Source organism: Aulonocara sp. 'chitande type north' Nkhata Bay, linkage group LG14, assembly GCF_057382095.1.
Source record: "Aulonocara sp. 'chitande type north' Nkhata Bay isolate Kocher_YH1m ecotype deep benthic linkage group LG14, A_spYH_male_GT1.1, whole genome shotgun sequence".
Lineage (NCBI taxonomy): Eukaryota > Metazoa > Chordata > Actinopteri > Cichliformes > Cichlidae > Aulonocara > Aulonocara sp. 'chitande type north' Nkhata Bay.
In genome coordinates, this window is record NC_141357.1 from 24,989,419 (window position 1) to 25,007,853 (window position 18,435).

The 18,435-nt window shown below is 41.6% G+C and overlaps 1 protein-coding gene across 3 annotated transcripts in view; it reads left to right on the top strand.

Moving 5' to 3' along the window:
- ift80 (intraflagellar transport 80 homolog (Chlamydomonas)) overlaps positions 1-18,435 on the top strand; it is a 55,720-nt gene that overhangs the window by 21,839 nt on the left and 15,446 nt on the right. For all 3 annotated transcript variants that reach the window (XM_086261763.1, XM_086261762.1, XM_086261764.1), the window contains 5 exons: positions 8,551-8,730; positions 10,142-10,260; positions 10,886-10,960; positions 11,568-11,731; positions 11,822-11,886. In XM_086261763.1, the coding sequence (XP_086117889.1) occupies positions 8,551-8,730; positions 10,142-10,260; positions 10,886-10,960; positions 11,568-11,731; positions 11,822-11,886 (603 nt within the window). The remainder of the gene's footprint in view (positions 1-8,550; positions 8,731-10,141; positions 10,261-10,885; positions 10,961-11,567; positions 11,732-11,821; positions 11,887-18,435) is intronic.

Here is an 18,435-nt window from a genome sequence, read left to right on the forward strand (position 1 = left end):
GTATCACTTTGAGATTTTTTGCCAGCCCAGAGTTCATTAAGGACCGTTATTGAGGGCTAGGGCTGGGCTGGAGGCACTGGACCAACTTCCAGAAGAGGATGATTTGAAAGGGTTTAATTTTGGCTGCACCCCAGGGTTCCCTCCCCCTCTCTGCTGGCCTCCACATGGAGCAGAATGATGCTGAGTAATTTAATGACTGCTTCCTTCATTTGTTCAAATTTGTTATATATGTTTGCTTCAACAGAGGAATAATGCTTTGTCCTGTCATATGTAGTTTACTTTGTGTATGCTCCACTGTGTGGATACTTTGACAGTAGAAGAGATCTGCCATGGTATAATGATGGAAGTAAGATTAGCAGGTATCAACAAGTGTTCTACACAGACAGGGCTGGATACATTCTCAAAGCCTTAGTCTGTGCTGCTCATACGATGACCAAAATAAACCTGTCTGTTCTTAAATTGTCATCACTGATATAGTGGGGTCTTGTGCATTCTGCCATTTGTAGCATGCCAAATGCTTTTAAACACCCAAATTACCTGTGTGGGTGCGTGTCTGTGCGCGTGTGTGTTTGCAAGTGCATATGTGCATAGTTGGTGCTAATAGAATTCTGCTGTCCAGCTCACAGCTGTGTCCTGCTGATGAGTCCCAGGAGGCCCCAGCATGTGTCTATGGTTACTATGTTGAGGCTTCAGCATGAAACCATGTGTAGATCATTACTCTCCCCTTCTCTCTCTCTCTCTCTCTCTCTCTCTCTCTCTCTCTCTCGCTCTCTCTCTCGCTATCTTCTAGCTTGTCTTGACCCCCCCCCCCCCCCCCCCCTTGCCGTCCCTCTCCCGTCTCTCTCCACTTCCCTTTGCTCTGCCAAAGCTCCAACTTATGCCACACTATGCTTGTCTACGGCCCAGCCTCTGTATCTCGTTAGCCAAGCCAAATGGGTATTTCAATACAGAGATTTGTGGAGCTCTAGCCTATGTTTACAAATGGGCTTATAAGATAACTATAGTGTGTTATTGCAGAGTCAGGAAATGCAAATGGTTTACTTTGTCATTGCACAGTAAATACTGAAACCTTTACTTTGATTGTATTGTATGTTTTGCATACACTCACACGCACACACAGTGATTCTTTACAAGGCCGATTTTGAATAAAAGCAGACAAGATGACAATAGATTGAAGGACAACTTTTTAGAATAACACTGTGTTTTGCAGTGATATTGTTAAACTGAAGGACTCTGACAGTGGTCAGAGTTAAATTAAATCTTTAACAAACAATACAGTTATCGGTTGAATTTTATGTATTTCTTCTTCATAAGTTGCATCTTTAATGCATTTCACGTGCACAGTTTTTTTACTTCTGTCTTGCCATGCCCCACTTGTAGACTTACGTGTGTGTGTGTGTGTGTGTGTGTGTGTGTGCGTGCGTGTATGCGTGTGCACACTTGTTACCAAAGCAACTAATATTATCACTTTGTATACTAGTGATTACTTACACAGAAACATGAAATACATGCAGCATGAAATACAAACAGTGTGGAATTGCAATACATAGATGATGTACAGTTAAATAACACTATAATGATGTTGCAGTTGCACACAAATGTTTATTTAAAAAGTTATTTGGTTTAAAGTAACATAACCATCTCGAGAAAAGGTGTGGGTATTTGGAACGTAGAATCCATCTTGGAAGTCAGCTCCCAGCCTGAGACATTCCCACACACAGGTCTGACCAGTCCTGGACATAGGCCCAGCTGTCCTTATCCTAATAGTCAACCCCATCCCCCATGGAGGGTTCACTGCAAGCTGACGTTTACAAGGTCTCCTAATCTGCTGAGAGATTGATGAGCCCTAATCCAAAACGACCTTCTTGTTTTTTCCCCAAAGCAAATTGCTTTGTTTTTAGTTTCACTCTTGAGCATTTTTTTAAATATATACTTCATAGTGGGTTTAGCTCAGGTTTGGTCCTGAACATTGGTGTCAGCATTTTCAGACATGTACACCCTATGTCTGTTTAGGGCTTTATACTTGCCTGTATATGTCTAGTGTCCATTACACTGAGATATTTTGTGTTTATTATGTGCAGGGAGTTACTCTGTACCTGCACTGCCAGGTCCTGTCCTACACATAGACACACAGGCAAACTAAAGCCAGCTGGCTTTGCAGATAGTCTGCCATCTGTTCTGATTTATGTAAGACTGTTAACCCCGGACTAGGTCAGCTCCCACTAGCTCACTAGCACAGTGTTAAACTAACAGAGAATAGCTCTCCTTTCACCTGTTTAAAAATTGTGGAGAAAATTGTAGGTTTGAACTGTGTGGGTTTTTTTTCCCCACAGTTTATGTTATGTAATGATGAGATAAACTTTTTTTCACACTTTGAGCAATATTTTTAATTTCAAGTTGAAAACATAACTAAACAATGGCATATGGTCTGAAGTACGACTGTAAAGTATTAGAGATACATAATTATATGCTTATGTTTATGAAAAAAGTATGTGCATTGTGTGCTCTATATAACAAGGCCAAATAGGGTTGTAACTGCATTAAATACAAGTTTGTTAATGGGTCACAGAGTCTGTTTGACCCATTAACACATGTGGCAGTTACAAGTTTTTTTCTAAACGCTTGCTGCAAATGTGTCAGGACCGTCCAAGATGAAGGGCTAGAAAAGCACAGAGAGTCTGAAACTCTCATGCCCCCCTTCTGATTAGCATGTTGTTGACTTGCGTTAGGGCTGGGGGGGGGAGCAGAGAGCGGTCAGAGCAGATATATTTAATGCTTGTGAAGTAATGGGGCTGAATCAGCAGATAGCTCCACTGGGAGCCATTAGCCCAGACATGTGTCATTAACCCTTTCCCTACACTTTCAGGTACTGTAGAGAGACAGAAATTCAGTGGCACAGAGTCGTACTTTTATTTTTTCCTTTGACTTAGTTTCTACTGTTTTATTTTTTATTTTATTTTATTTTAGCTTTTATGTTTTATTAGTATTATCATATTAATTTATTTTAAATATATATAGGGCAACTTTTGCATATAGCTCAGGAGCGATGTGATAATTTCTGGCCTTTGCTACATGCTAATAAATATATATTTTTGCTTTATTAGTCATACACTGCATGGTTTCAAGAGTAGATGTAAAAGATTGAGTATGTATGCCTGGTCTGGTTCATTTCAGTTACAGTGAAACATAATGGTTTTCAAAAAGAAAAATGTATCAATGCGTTGGGGGGGTTTTCCACTCTAGTTTTGCCAGACAAGCCACTTTTTTTGTGCAAACACTCACATTTTAACCAGGACACATGTAAATATGCAACTTACTTTTGCAGTTGTGATAATTAGTTGCTAATAACAAATAGAAATATCTCCCCATGCAGAGTAACCTTGATATTTTGACTTTTCTTTCTGCCACAAAGCTGTCGTTGTTAGAAAGCATGGTAGCCAGCTTAATTCAAGCTGAACACCGGCAGTGTTTCAACAGCCTCCTTTCAAGCCTACAGGGAATAAGTATTTGTCATTAAAATAATGAGCTACTAATTTGTGGGAGGATGGTTTTTTGTGTTTTTTTTTTAAAGGCAAGAAACTGCTTCAAAAAAGTAACAGGACAGAGTTAGTTATGCCTATTTAGAAAGAAAGACATATAGAAAAGGCATATGCAAAATGGTTACTTTAACAGAACGTTTGCTCCAAGGCAGGAATGTCCTGACTTTTAGAAGGCCCAACATTATTACCCAAACTTGTGCCTTTAGAAACAAGTTTGAGTCTGCCTTGAATCTAATTTTCTCTTAAAATAACCTTTTTGCAGTCGTCCCCGTGCCGGCTGCAGCTACAGGGCAACAATAGAGAGAAGGGGCAGGCCCACAACACCTGCCAGTCTTAATGGTAAACATATGTCAAGAAATGCCGAACGTGAGGAGGAAGAGAGGAGGAGGAGAGCAAGCGCACGCTCCTCGAAGAGGCCGTGCATCAAAAGAGTGTGTGCAGTCTTGTGTGCACTTACAGGTGGTTGCATGCTGCAAGCTAGGGTCTGCGCATCATCGCTTAAATAAAAATAGCCCCAAGTAGTAACACCAGCCAGCTAAATATGGTAAAGGTTAGTACATACTAAGTGTTGGAGCCAAGTCCTGGCCAATATTTTACTCAGTTACATCATGCCATATTTAAGTATTTGTCATGATCTTTAAGTTTTTATTATAATCTTGATCATTTTAGGTTATAATGTAATATGCTGTGATCCATAAATTAATCCTGCTTTGTTAGTCTGTTGTTGTTGTAAAGTGTTGGTAGATGTCGTAAAGGGGGTGTGTATTTATTTTCCTGTGAGATGTATCTGGCCCTTCAGTTTGCCAGAGCTTCAGGGGAAGGTGGCTGTCAAGAAGCCATTTTCAAGGAAGGGAAACCAGCAGAATAGGCTGAGGTATGCCAAATTACACAAGACCTGGGCTTAAAATCAGTGGCAACAGGTCTCATGGAGTGACAAATCCAAATGTGAAACTTTTTGTTCAAATTATTGTCAGTATTTACAGCGGAGGTACAACAGTGAGTGTCTACAGTCATCTGTAAAATGTTGTGTAGGCTCTCTCATGGTTTGGAACTGCATTTCAGCATCAGATTTCGATCCATCGTGCAATACTACCTGGAAAGCAACTGATTAGCAATAGCTTCATTTTTCAGCGTGACAGTGATCCCAAACACACTGTAAATGCAGTAAAAGCATAACTGTATAGACAAACACACAGGTGAACAAACTGGAATCAGTCATGGACTGACCTCTGCGAGTCCTCAAAAGTTGAAGCAGTGTGAAAGCATCTAACTAGAGAATGGAACCAAAGATAACTAACATCCAAAGAATGTCCTTCAAGTATTCTTGAAGGCTGATTAAAAAGATTACAGGAAAGCTTGCTTAAGAGAGTTCAGGTTGTTTTTTAAAAAAAAAAAAGTTGGTCACACCAAATACTGACTTCGAAGCGCATTAGAATTGCAGAAACTCTGTTTTTGCTTTATAGACTGTATATCCATTCATGATTCCACATGTTTAAATAAGTTGCTGCACTTTATTTTCCATTTTCCTGCATCTGTTTCATAAATACACAGCAGTTTTTCTTTTAATTCAAAATATTTTTATTGAGTATTTGTGGATATAGTTTACAAAGAAAAAAAGAAGACGGAAACACAAACTGTTTACAATGAATACAAAACAAAACTTCTCACGTTGGTACACAGCAGTTTTTAACTGCTTAACTTTAATTTGTGTGAGTGTGTTTTCATCTGCATTGGAGTACACACCTAGACTTGCATACATAGCATTGCTGCTATGTGTAAAGTGTTTCATCTTTTTTTTTTCCTTTTTTTTTTTTTTTTTTTTGTATAAGCTCATTGTGACTTTCAGGGGTCTCACCCTCTCTCCCCCAAACCTCAGCTGAGAACTAAACGTCATGTCTGTCACCTTCCCTCTGACCACAAAGCTGCCCATTATGGATATACGGTGTTCAATGACCAGAGTGGACTCTGGCTAGATGACGGCCGAAACTCACCTTCCACATCCCACAGCCAAATCTTTATTTTGGCCTCTATACAGACCATGTCCTTGTCTGCGTGTTCTCTCTTGATGCTGTTTAACATCTCTCTGCACTAATCTTAAATCTCCTTGCAACCTTGTCAAGTAGAATTCTCAAGTATCCAGCAGAGTTCCACCCCTCTGGGCTGCAGTAAAACCATTTGCCAAATGTATTGCCACAGACTGATTCACCTTCCCTTGCTGCGCTCCCCCTTAATTGGGCTCCCCCATCTCTACTGTTCTTGTAGTAGTCAGTGATCTGCTCTCCTCTGTTTATTACCAGTCTCACATCCTCTTTAAAATCGGAGCACACCAGTCTGACTTTGCAGTGTATTTAAAAAAAAAAAGAAAAAGAAAAGGGGGGGGGGGGTTGAACGTTTAGAAGTCAAATATCTATCGACTCTAAATTTCTGTGATTCTGTGACACTCTGAGACAATATAATTGAGTATGAGGTTAAACCTACTGCAGCCAAGCTAAGTCATCAATCAGACTGTGCCTGTCTTTCTTCCTTTTGCTGTATACAAACAACAGCACAGGATGCAGAAGGAGAGTTGTTCTTCTAGATAACCTCCTGCCTTGCCTTTAAGTCAGCTGGTTTTATTATTCTCGTATGGTCATTTTTAATGCAGGACTTTCTGTTCTTCTAACCAGTTTCTTGTTAAGCAGCCAAGTGTCAGAATTATTCAACTCTTTTCCAATAAGGAGAGAGGGAATAAATGAAAGAAAGGTAGATGAAGGAGATAAAGATGGAGTGAGAGAGTGAGCTTTCCTCTGAGTGCTGCTCTGGAAAAGATTTTTGTATCCCTGGTCCTCCAGGCACAGTCCGCTCATCTCAGGAGAGCAATAGGAGTCCCCCCTTGTGTCCCATAGTCAGACACTGGCTGACAACTCTTGACAAACCAGAGGATTTTCACCTCTTTTACACACATGTACACATTAGAGCAACATGTGAACTCACACTAAATTTCTGTTGTCTTATTTCCTGCATTCGTATATTCATTTTGTTTAAACTTTTTTTCATTTCCTTTGCACTTTTACTCACACGCAAACTCAAACTTAGGTGCACACATGCCGTGTATTGCACACATATAAAAGCAACTCCCTCTTTCCACACACACACACACACGCACGCACGCACGCACGCGCACGCACGCGCGCGCTCACTGGCTCCAGAAAGAGTCAAATGGCTCAATGTGTTAAAAGCATTAGGTAAGCATGGATCCAGCAGTGCTCCTCAGGCCGATATCACATGTCCTGCTTCATTACAATCTGTTGTATACATTCGGCTTGATCTCTGACCCTCCATCTATCCATCGCTCTGTCTTCCATTCCCCCCCCCCTCGTTTACCCCTGGTGTGCTTTAACACAGAGTGGGTCATCTCAAGATGTTAGCAGAAGAATAAATGAGTTCTGTTGTTATTGTAAATGCTGGCCCAAGCTGCTCTGCTTTGGAGCTCAAGCAAGAACACTTTCACTCTTTTGGAAGAGAGGAAAACAAAAAAAATCTATATGTAAAAAGTATGTTGATTTAAAGAAAATGTAATTAATGTAATGCATAAAGGAAGTTGAAGCTGCTGAAATTAAAGGAAGAAGGGAGGGGAGAAAAAGATAAATATAAATTAATCTCACTTTAACAAACTAGCCTTTGTCCACATGGGAAAGGTCCTTTTTCCTAAAGCTATTTTGGGTCCTGATATGACATTAACTGCTGGGAGGGTGCTGACCAAAACCATCTGAGTGGTGGGTGTATGAGGCAGACGGGACCAGGAGAAGGAGAGAGATCAAAGCAGCTGCCCAGAAACCTGTAGCTTTCTGACTTTACCTCTACTCCTGTCAGAGGCAACGAAGAGGAAATAACGATACACCTCACATCCCGCAGCTGCGTGTGTGTTAGGCAGTGAACACACTGAGGCCTTTGCTCCAAGGTTCACCGCAGCACTTGGCCCACTGCACCACACCTGTCTCTCCATTGCAGGCAAGCAGGCAGGGCTAGGTTAACATTAGCACTTTTCTTCCCTAATAAGCAGGTTACAGTGTGAATGCATGCGTTTGTGTGGAAGACTGCAGCTAAGAAACTCAGGTCAGCCAGCTACTTGCGCTCAAGGCAAGAGAGGAGGTCAGGCACAGCTGTGGAGGATGAGGAAGGGGGACTCTAGTGGCAGAAGGGCTTATTGTGTGAGGAAAATTGGCTCTAGTTATTGTAGATGATGGATAATAGCAACAATTTCGATGTCACAAAACATATTCATTGTGCCTTTACCTACTACTCCATGGCCTTCAGAGAGATCATTCTGGAAAATAACAAACTGGATTTTTTTTGTCTGTTAGTTTATTCATTGTCTCAACAGAATCTTGCTGAATCAAAACATAATGGCCTTAGCCTTTGCTCTTATGTTCTATGCCAGAGTAGAAAAACAGGGGAGGTGGGCAGTATGAGGGGTGCCTTGACTTGGATAGTAAGGAGTTCCTTATCTCACAGTTGTGTCTTTTGCCATTCTTTACTATCAGACAGACTGTCTGATGCAGCACAGCAGACAAGAAAAAGTGTCATTATTTCTTTCTTTGCTCCTCTTTTCCCCATCCTTCTCAGCCCTGACTTTACTGAACCTATTCTCATATAAAGAAGGAAGAGATTTTGTTAATTAGCTTTAGTTCAGAGACACCCATAAACCCTCCCTCTTCTCCCAGCCCCCCATCAGTGTAGTCGATGAAAATAGCAGTGTATGTTTATGAGCGGTGCAGAGCTAAGTTCTCTGTCTGTGTCTCACGGTTCATCACTGCTCAATGACTGACTGGGCCTATGTCTTTCTGGCAGAGTTTATATTATGTGCACATACACACATATAAGCACTCACATGTGTGTTGACTTACTGCTTCTGCTCGCTAAACTTCACATTGTCAGTAGTTCCTAAACTGCCCCACAGGTAATTGTTTAACATTGTTTATTACTATCACCAACAATTTACCATTTCATTCTTCATCTCGCCCCTCTCCAGTGGTCCTATGCGTTGGAGAAGCCCAACACAGGAAGTGTGTTCAGCTTGGCCTGGTCTGCGGATGGCACCCAGCTGGCCGGGGCCTGCGGCAACGGACATGTCATCTTTGCCCATGTGGTGGAGCAGCACTGGGAGTGGAAGAATTTTGTGATCACTCTTACAAAGAGGAGAACCATGCAGGTAGAAAGATTACCTCATACAAATGAGTTTGTGTTTGCATCAAATTAGTTTTCCTTTCTAATTTAACAAAGCAGGTGATAAAAGACTGACGGAATCTAAAGTAAACCAAAAGACCAATATGTTTCAGTAACTTGTGCATAAATAAATGGTGTAATCATATACGTGTCCAAAAGAATCATAGTAAAAATCATTTTGTTTCTGGTCTATAATAAAAGTTGCTTTTCTGCTCTTCAGAGCTGTCTGTGTTTAAACCAAAATCACTGAAAATAAGCTTGCCTGTTAGGGAAAAGGAGTATGGATATTTACTCAAACACTTAACAGAGCCAACTCCGTTATGTTGGTGTAGCAAGAGAATTGAAAAATAGTGCAATGCTATCAGCAAACTATACAGAGGCGAGTAAATATGCTATACAGCGAAGCAAATGCCTCCCAGGCCTTGGCTAGCTGTGGCCATATATTATAGGAGGACCCTCCCAATGTGCCAGTGTGCAGCCCTGCAATGACAATGACCAGCCTGTCTCGCCGCCTCCCTCGCTTCACCATTCTCTACTCTTTAAACTTGCACTCACCACAAGGTAGCGTTTACATGCGGTTAACACACCCAAGTGTACACACACACACACTCGTTTATTTTCAGGCAGGGACGCACACACACCTACAGAAGCAGGGTTACACACGTGTGCCAACACACATGTGCACCCATAGACAACTCTACCAAGTGCAGTTTGTGTAAACCAAACAAAGTTGGGTCATCAGCCATTTATTTTCAGCCTCGCAGGCGCTTCTCTGTCTCCCTCCTCCCTCTCTCCTCCTCGAAGTCCGTTTTAAAACTGCACATCTGCCAGTGGTTTGTGAATCAGCCAGCTAAATTTACCACCTTGCGGTCAAATGTTTTTTATTCCTGGTTGTGTTGCATGTAAATTTGGATTGCTGGAGGGAGCAGAGGAGGAAGATTTGTAAAGCTGTAAAAATAATCCCACCTTTCACCTGGTGCTGGAAAAGGCTCCTTCATTCATTCACACAGAGAGCTGGAGGGAAGTATTTATCTACGCAGGTGAAAAAATTAGTACCGACCGCTGCACGCACACACTTAAAACAGTAAGAACTGCTTTCCCTGTGTCCACAGCTGACCTACGTATACTTGGATTTACTGTATATAGTTTCCTGTGTATATTACGAATAACTACACTCCAATGTGTACGTGACTGTGTTCAGCCCTCTGCTAGTGAAGCTAGCGTCTTTCCTTTTTGTTGGGGTTTCTTTTTTTTTTGCATTTTAAATGAGAATTGTTTGCTCAGTAATATAAAGTTTGTGCCTGTGTCATACTTTCTGCAAAGTCAAGTCATCCCTACACTTTTTTTTTCCACTTTTAAGTCCCCCTCTCTCCTCTCCTTTCCTCTCTTTTCCACAGGTGAGGAATGTGCTGAACGATGCAGTGGACTTATTGGAGTTTAGAGATCGAGTCATCAAAGCATCTCTGGCACACGGTCACCTAGTGGTTGCGACTTCCCTCCAGTGCTATGTCTACAAGTGAGTAGTGCTCTTTTTTGTCTTTTTTTTTTATCTTCTCATCCTCTATTCAAAGTCATAGTTTCTCATCATGTGCTTTCAGTATATTTTGTTGTTGTACAAAACATGCTCCTCTTTTACTGAGCAAAGCATGAGAAAAGTCTTTTGATTCAACCAGAATATACTGAAATCTCATGCCGTGTAGCTAGAAAAACCTACAAAAATAAAACATAACCACACAGAAAAAAATGGTTCTGATGGGAGGGAAAAACAACCAAATCTTACCAAGTTGCTGATTCATTTCAGGCTATTGTTACTTCATGATCTGTGTGTTTTGTAAAATATGGAGATGTTTGTTTTTTTTTGTTTCACTTCATGGAAAAATAATAGGATTAGGAACAAGGGAACATGTTCTGCAGACTTCATCCTATAATGATTGTTTTCAGGCCTGCACTCTTTATGCTCACTCTGCAGATTTATCTCCTCTCCATTCATTGATATTGTCTAAATATTGTGTCTTTTATTGCTTTTTACCCTTTTGCTCTGGGTCATATTTTTGCTTCTTTTTTTTTTCCTCATCTCTGCAGTTGTGCCAGATGTAGCACAGTTATTTAATGTCTGCGACTGTGCTGTTTATTTTTGCCAGCTCAAGAAACTGGAATACTCCTCTCATCTTTGACCTAAAGGAGGGAACAGTCAGCCTCATCCTACAAGCAGAGAAGTGAGTCTTTTTATTCCAGGAGCAAAGCAGCAGGAGAGAGAACAGGCTGTTGGATCATCTATCAGCTTCTCTAATGCTTCATTACTCTGCACTGGCCACTCATCAAGCAGCAGCCAACCAAGCGCACAAACACACACACACACACACACACACACACACACACACACACACACACACACACACACGCACGGGCACATGTACGCACGCACACGTACACACACAGTCGGGTTGTGCTCTAGCTCAGCCAGCCCTGTCATACAATAAGGCTGAGAGTGAAACCACTGGGGGAAATTAGATTAATATGGAGTAGCTCTTGTGCAATACTCCAGTGCAGTGTCCCTGACACTCAGCATGGAGCTAAATAGATTACTGGGCATTTTGTAATCGCAGTTTAGATTGATGAGTCATACTGAGTAAGTTAACAGTGTGTTGCTGTTCAGTAAATGTTTAAATTACCTTCTTGTGTCAGTTGATTAACTCTTACCGTCTGTTATGTATTTAATTTTCCTGTTTGCTCCCCTTTATTCCTCACCATGTTACCTCAGTCGTATAATGTGTAATATACAGCATATACAGTAACTTGGCCTCTCTTGTCTCCCCCTCCCAGACATTTTCTACTAGTGGATGGAGCAGGGTTGTATATGTTCTCCTATGAAGGACGATTGATATCGTCCCCAAAGTTCCCGGGTATGAGAGCAGATATTCTAAATGCCCAGAGTGTCTCACTTAGTAACGACACCATAGCCATTCGGGACAAGAGTGATGAAAAAGGTGAGGGGAAAACTCCATGCTTACTATAAAATTTCAAAATCATACGGACTGTGCTTTTACTGTGTCCTCTTTCTCTTTTTCTCTCACAAGTTATCCTTCTCTTTGATGCCCTGACTGGAAAGGCTCTTGGTGATGGGAAGCCCTTGACCCACAAGGTTAGTAACCTGCTTTCTTTCTGACCAAATGTACTTCAGCAACAAGGAAGTTCTCTGACCACATCAGATTATTTATTTATTTATTTATTAAACTTTGATTATACAAAACGAGATAACTTTATGCTCACATGCCACTTTAATAAGTACACAGTGCTAGTACCCGGTTGGACCCCCTTTAATTCTTAGCAGCAAAGATTCAACAAGGTGTTAAAAACATTCATTAGCGATTTTGCTTCCATATTGTCATGATAGCGCCACACAGTTTTTACTGATCCATGATGCTCTTCCACCACACCCCAAAAGGGGAGTGAGACTGGTGACTGTAGAGGTCATTTAAGTACAGTAAAGTCATTATCATGGTCAAGAAATTATTTTGAGGTGCTTTGAGCTTTGTGATATGCCTAAATGCATTGAGTTGCTGCCATCTGATCAGATATCTGTGTTAATGAGCAGTTGAACAGATGTACCCAACACATATCTGCTGTTTGGACCTATATCTCGGAAGATACTTAAAATTATGTTATAATGCAGAGTGTTATGGATAAGCAGATAAGTGTAGAAATGTTTTTGGGTTTTTTGTCAGTGTGACTGGTTAGAATGCGTTAGTATTTGTGTTTTATTATGTGTTGATATGATAGGACATAATAACAGAAGCTGTCTGATGGTGGCTGTTCAAATGTGTGTTTATTTTTTCAACCAAAACACAGAGTCAGAGTGAACACACATTTGTTTAGTTTTAGTATTACACAGTTCAGTTATGTATAACGCAGCCTCCCATTATTGTGTAACAAGCTGTATTTATTATGTTTTCTACAGCCGAGTGAAAAGTGAAAGGTTTTTATCAGAATCAGAATCAGAATACTTTATTGATCCCTGGGGGAAATTATTTTTTGTTACAGTGTATTTTTTGTTTATGCATGCTTCATCAAACTGAAGCCTTTTGCTGTAGCAATAACAGTAATAACACTAATTGCAATTGTTTTTAATTAGATCATTACTTTAATGTTCACATGGGAACATGTTTTTTTTTTTAACTTCTGATTCATTTACATGCCACTACTGCATATCTTGAAGTTTTGTCTTCCTTCCCATGTAGTTTCTGTTTTGGCCTCTCTCTCTCTGCTCCACTTTTCATTATTTTCTTTCTCCTCACCCTCGATCTGGCCACGGTAGATGGCTGCCCATTTCTGAGTTGGGTTCAGCTGGAGGTTTCCTCTCAAAAGGAAGTTCTTCCTCCCCACTGTTGCCAAATGCTTGCTCACAGGGAATTGCCTAATTATTGGGGTTTTCCCTCTTTTTACAGATGCTTATTATAAAATGATGACAAATACTGATTATAAAGTATTTTCATAGCATTAATCCTCATACAGAAAATAATGCCACAAGAGCAATATGTATGTTAATACATCCATGTTGTTCATCACGTCTTCCTTCAAGATATGTTTTCTTTCTGTGAACTGAACTGAATTATAAGTAGTGATATGAGCCTTCTGAATTTACACCTAAAATGCTCTGTCTTTAATTTTGTATTGCCAGCAAAACCTCCTATTATCTTGAGCAGCAGAAGATGAAGTTACATGAAAAAGAAATCTTCCTATTAATAAGATAAACTGTCTCCATGTGCATGAATTGTTCAGTTACAGCTTATGTCACAACCCGGCTCATAGGAAGTGACAAACAAATGGGAGACCACACACAGGCTTTTAAAGACTGTGAGACATATTTAATGAAAATAAGGTAAAGCAACTTAAACACAATTTAAAGGATATAACAGCCATAACTGAAACTTCCTAATGAACATGACAAGTGCCAGAGAGAGCGTCAAAGCCAGCCACCACTGGTTCAGTCAAGGTGTCTTTATATACACTGGGACTGGCCTCTCAGGTGTGCTGCATCAATAATTGGGTCAGCTCCACCTACCTGCAAGAAACGGGTAAAAGAAAAAGCAAAACACAAGACCAGCCCACTGGCTGTCACACTTCCCCCCATAGAACAGGGTCTCACCCTGAATTGGCAACACATTTACATTATGAATATGCAACTAGAAGAACATGCATATATTAAATCCATAACATATACACACACACATGCAACCTCACTTTCAACACCTTTTGTATGCTCAAAAGTCATCTTCAGCTCAACTCCAACCTCAGCAACCTTGGTACCTAGGAGCAATTTAAGAGGAAGGAAAACAATACTGAAGAGGACATACTTCAAAGCATATGAGGCGTGAAGCTGCTGGTTACAAAGGGGCACGGGACAAAGCATCTGCCAAGACATTATCTTTGCCCTTAATGTGCTGGATATCCAAATTGTAAGGCTTCAAAAAGAGAGCCCACCGCATGAGCCTCTGATTTGGGTTCTGCAATGAGTTCAAGAAGGTGAGAGGGTTATGGTCAGAAAATACCTCAATAGTTGGGTTGCGGTCACGTGGTTCTGATGACGTGCGGAGGCAGCGCGATTTTTGAGTGGAGGGCGGAAGTAAACATGGAGGACACTGTGGAGAGTCAGGAGAGCAGCTATTGTGCAACTTTAGACCCCGTTTCTCGGGAGAGATATAAACAGATAGTTAAAAAATATATCGGACGTGATCCGTATTCTTTGAAAATGTCCGAATACACCACAGAAGTAAAGGATTTGCCTACTATCGAGGCTGTGGATATCACCAACTACTTGGTCCTCCAGACTTCTTACTACACTAGGCAGCAAATGAAAGCTTTCAAGAGTCTGGAGGCGTACAATTTTTTTGTCAGCGGGTGGGTCCACAACCTTGGAACAAAACGTCTCCGTGATGGATACAGTTTGGTGTTTGCAAGGGTGAGTGTTTGTTCTTATATTGCTTTATCTTAAACACGCTAACAGTTAGCGGTAGCGGCTTTAACGTCAACAAACATGCCACATCCTTAGGACTTCGTTAGAGTGACAGTTGTTTGTTTCAAGGTAAACCATTCTCAGCGGTCTAACGAGACACCTCTGAAGACTTGGGTAATTGCAAAGGAGGATGGAGAAGTGATTGCAGCTCATTGCAATTGTATGGCAGGGTTAGTAGCCTAATTAAGTACGATGTTATTGCAATGAGAACACACACACACACACACACACACACACACACACATATACGCATAGGGCACTGCTAGCATTTTGCAGGTGTACTTCAGTAGTAGTGGGGAGAGAGTGTTTTCTTTTAGCTAAGAATTCATCAGCTAAGAATTTGTGTGATTGCCTTAGATCCCTCATGACACTCAGATGCATTTTTCAGATAGAGGGTATATACAAAAAATATATTTATATGTTTCTCACCACAGAAACCTTACATTACGGATATCTTTACTTATCTGTGAAAGGAGACTGTCTGGAATCTGGCAATATAAGAACCATAGCAGTGTACAAAAACCTGTGGTGTGTGCCTGACGGTAATAAGTGCCACTTTTTCTTTTTTTCTGAATAAAATGGTATGGATTTACTCTGTGATTAAAAAATCACAAACATGTAATATGTAACTTGGACCATAATCATTACAGATAATGGCATCTTTTTCTCTTTGACATGATTCTTGTTTGTTTTACATCTCAGCACAATATCTTACCTGGATAAGTGAATGTCTCATTCACACTGAAGTCTTCTGGTTGTGGATTCTCAGCTGGAAGCTGCAGTTCGGGGTTCTCCACTGTCACTAGGCTCAAATCCGGGCTCTCAGCCGTCTGTTGCATATCCAAAATCGCCTCTGCACATCGATGCTGTTCTGCCTTAAGCTTCATTCTTTTCTCTCGTTTGAGAACTGATTCCGATCTGGGTTTTCGTTCGTAGCCGAGATTGACCGTCGGAGCCCAGTCCTCCGACTCTTCGTCATCCAAAGCACTTGGGCAGCCTATAGTCCCAATCAAGTCAATATTAGACTACTAACTTAAAAGCACTAAGTAAACGAGAATTTAACGACAACCTAATGCTAATAAGTTCGTTTGCAAACATAACATTACCTCTGACGAAGTGGTCGCTGCAGACACGGGCATTGGCAGACTCTGCTCCTCCCGACTGTAAACGTAAATTTAAAATCCATTTTTTCCTACGTTTTTCGGTTAGAATTTTCCATTTTTCTCCTCTTCGTTGGGCTATTTTTGGTACCCTAAAATACCGTTTATCAGTTTCTCTGGTCGACCTACTGGAGCATCCGTAAACACAACAGGACATAGGCATTTTGCGTACTGTCTGTCTGTGTGTCTGCGCTTATCTTTTTCACTTCCGACCGCCAGTCAAATTTCACGCTTTACGTCGACGTCACGTCTACGTCAAATGAAACCTAGCTATTGTCCGAGCAGAATCCAAATATACTCTGAAATGCCACAAGACCAAAATTAATTCCAAAGCTTCCTTTTCAATGACTGAATAATTCAGCTGATGGGAGTTGAACTTCTTGGAATAGAAACTAACTGGATGTTCAGTACCTTGCTTGCCAGCTTGGACTAGAACAGCACTTGCACCAATGTGGCTTGCATCCACATACAGCTTGAAGGGCTGATCCAGACGAGGTACTAAGAGCACAAGTTCTGAGCACAGTAAAGCTTTTATGACCAACAAACAAGGGGAAGCCCAGCTTGATGACGACGGCACTGCAATGTTGTTGTCCAACATGTAATGAACTTCCTTATCAATTATTTTCCTCTTTTCCTCAGAGACCCTGTAGGACCTCTGCCGGATTGGTTTTGCATCACCCACATCAATATCATGCTCTATCAAAGTTGTTTTAGAAGGTGTGTCTCTAAACAAGGTTGGATACTGTTACGGCCCTAGCAGGGCCTCCTCCTGAAGGTGCCTGTGTGGGCGTGTCCCACCACCTTCTGCCTGAGGTGCCACCTTTCCCTGTTACACAGCTGACTCACATCAGTAATTAAAAGTATTTAAGCCCAAGGAAAGGTGAGCTCTGGGCCAGAGTGCCAGTAGTGTGGTTACAGCTTGTGAGCTGAGTGGTTGTTGTGGTTTCAGCTAGTGAGCTGTGTTCTTGGTGGTTTTCAGCTAGTGAGCTGCTCTTTCTTTTTTGGCTTACGTTTTACTTTATCAACCAACGCCTGAGTTTTGTTTGTTTTCTTAAATGGTGATAGCGACTTGTCCGTCTCTTTTAGTTGAGCTACTTTAATAAAACTCTTTAATTGAACCGTTTTGCCTCCCTGACTCCTTTTTCTGACATGGACACTTTTTTGTTACTTCCCCCTCACTGCCTAGACCCCTCAGGGGAACGTAACAAGGGTGGGGGCTCGTCTGGGATTGTTGAAAGGGGAGTTTTGAGTTGGAATTGGTTTTTGATTATCTTGCTTTGTTCACCTTTAGAGATTCAACTTCCCAGTTAAGTTAGGTGAGTGTCCAGCTGAGCTTAGTAAGTTCTTCCTTCGGGCACTCTTTTGTTGTTTTGCCTTTTTTATTTTCGGAGTAATCCTGGGCGGGGATTAGTTCCCTGTTGGGGGTAGGCAATTCAGGGCTCCGGTCGCTGAAGTTCTGCCTTTAAAGTTGCCTCGAGCCCAGCACGCTCCAGAAGATAGGTAGGTAAAGGTTGTTGTGCTTAGGAACTGGGTAAGGTGTGTGTGTGTGTGTGTGTGTGTCAAGAGGTAAGTTGGTCAGTTAAAGTAAGTTGTGTAGTTTTCTGTTACTTGTTCAGTAGTCGCTGAGTGAGTTGGCAGACGGGTGTGGTAGTGTCTTAATTAGGGTGTGTTTGCTAAGCCTTCTCCGCCCCCGAAATGGATGATACAGCTATCAGTGCACAGGTGTCTAGAAGCTCGTTTGTGGGCAATAACATCCACCTGGTTTCCGTTTTCTGTGAATCCAGTGTTGAGAGCTTCTTCAGTGTGTTTGAAAGCATAGCAACTGCATTACAGTGGCCTGAAGACGTGTGGGGGGTGATGTTGCTGTGTAAATTCACAGGTAAGGCTCAGGAAGCTTGCTCTGGTCTGTCTAGGCAGGACAGCCTAGTTTATGAAAAGATTAAAAGTGCCGTCCTCCAAGCCTATGAACTTGTGCCTGAGGCCTATAGGCAGAATTTTCGAGGTTTGGAGTTGGCACAGGGTCAGTCCTACCTTGACTTTGCTCGGGAGAAGGCAAAGCTTTTTGGTAGGTGGTGCTCTGCAAGCCAGGTTAACAGTTTGGGGTCGTTACGTGAGCTCATGCTTGTGGAGGATTTTAAAAACTCTGTTCCTGAGTGTATTGCTCTTTATTTAAGTGAACAGAGGGCTACAACTTTACAGCAAGCTGCCACCCTGGCAGATGAGTTTAAGCTGACTCATAAAGCAAGTGCTGTAGGACAGGATATCCATCTGCACCATAGCGCATTCTGGACAGGTAAGAGTGGGCCAGCTAACAAAGCAAATGCAGTTATGGTTTTAAGATCTAGGCCCAAACTGTGTTTCTTCTGTCACAAGCCTGGCCATGTGGTTGCCAATTGTGTCAAACTGGCACTCAAACAGAAAGCCCACTCAACGCAAAAAGGGCCTGCTTTGAGAAAAGTCAGTCGCGGTTCTCAAACCGACAAGGTTGCCCGGCCTAGTAAAAGGCTACACTTGGAGC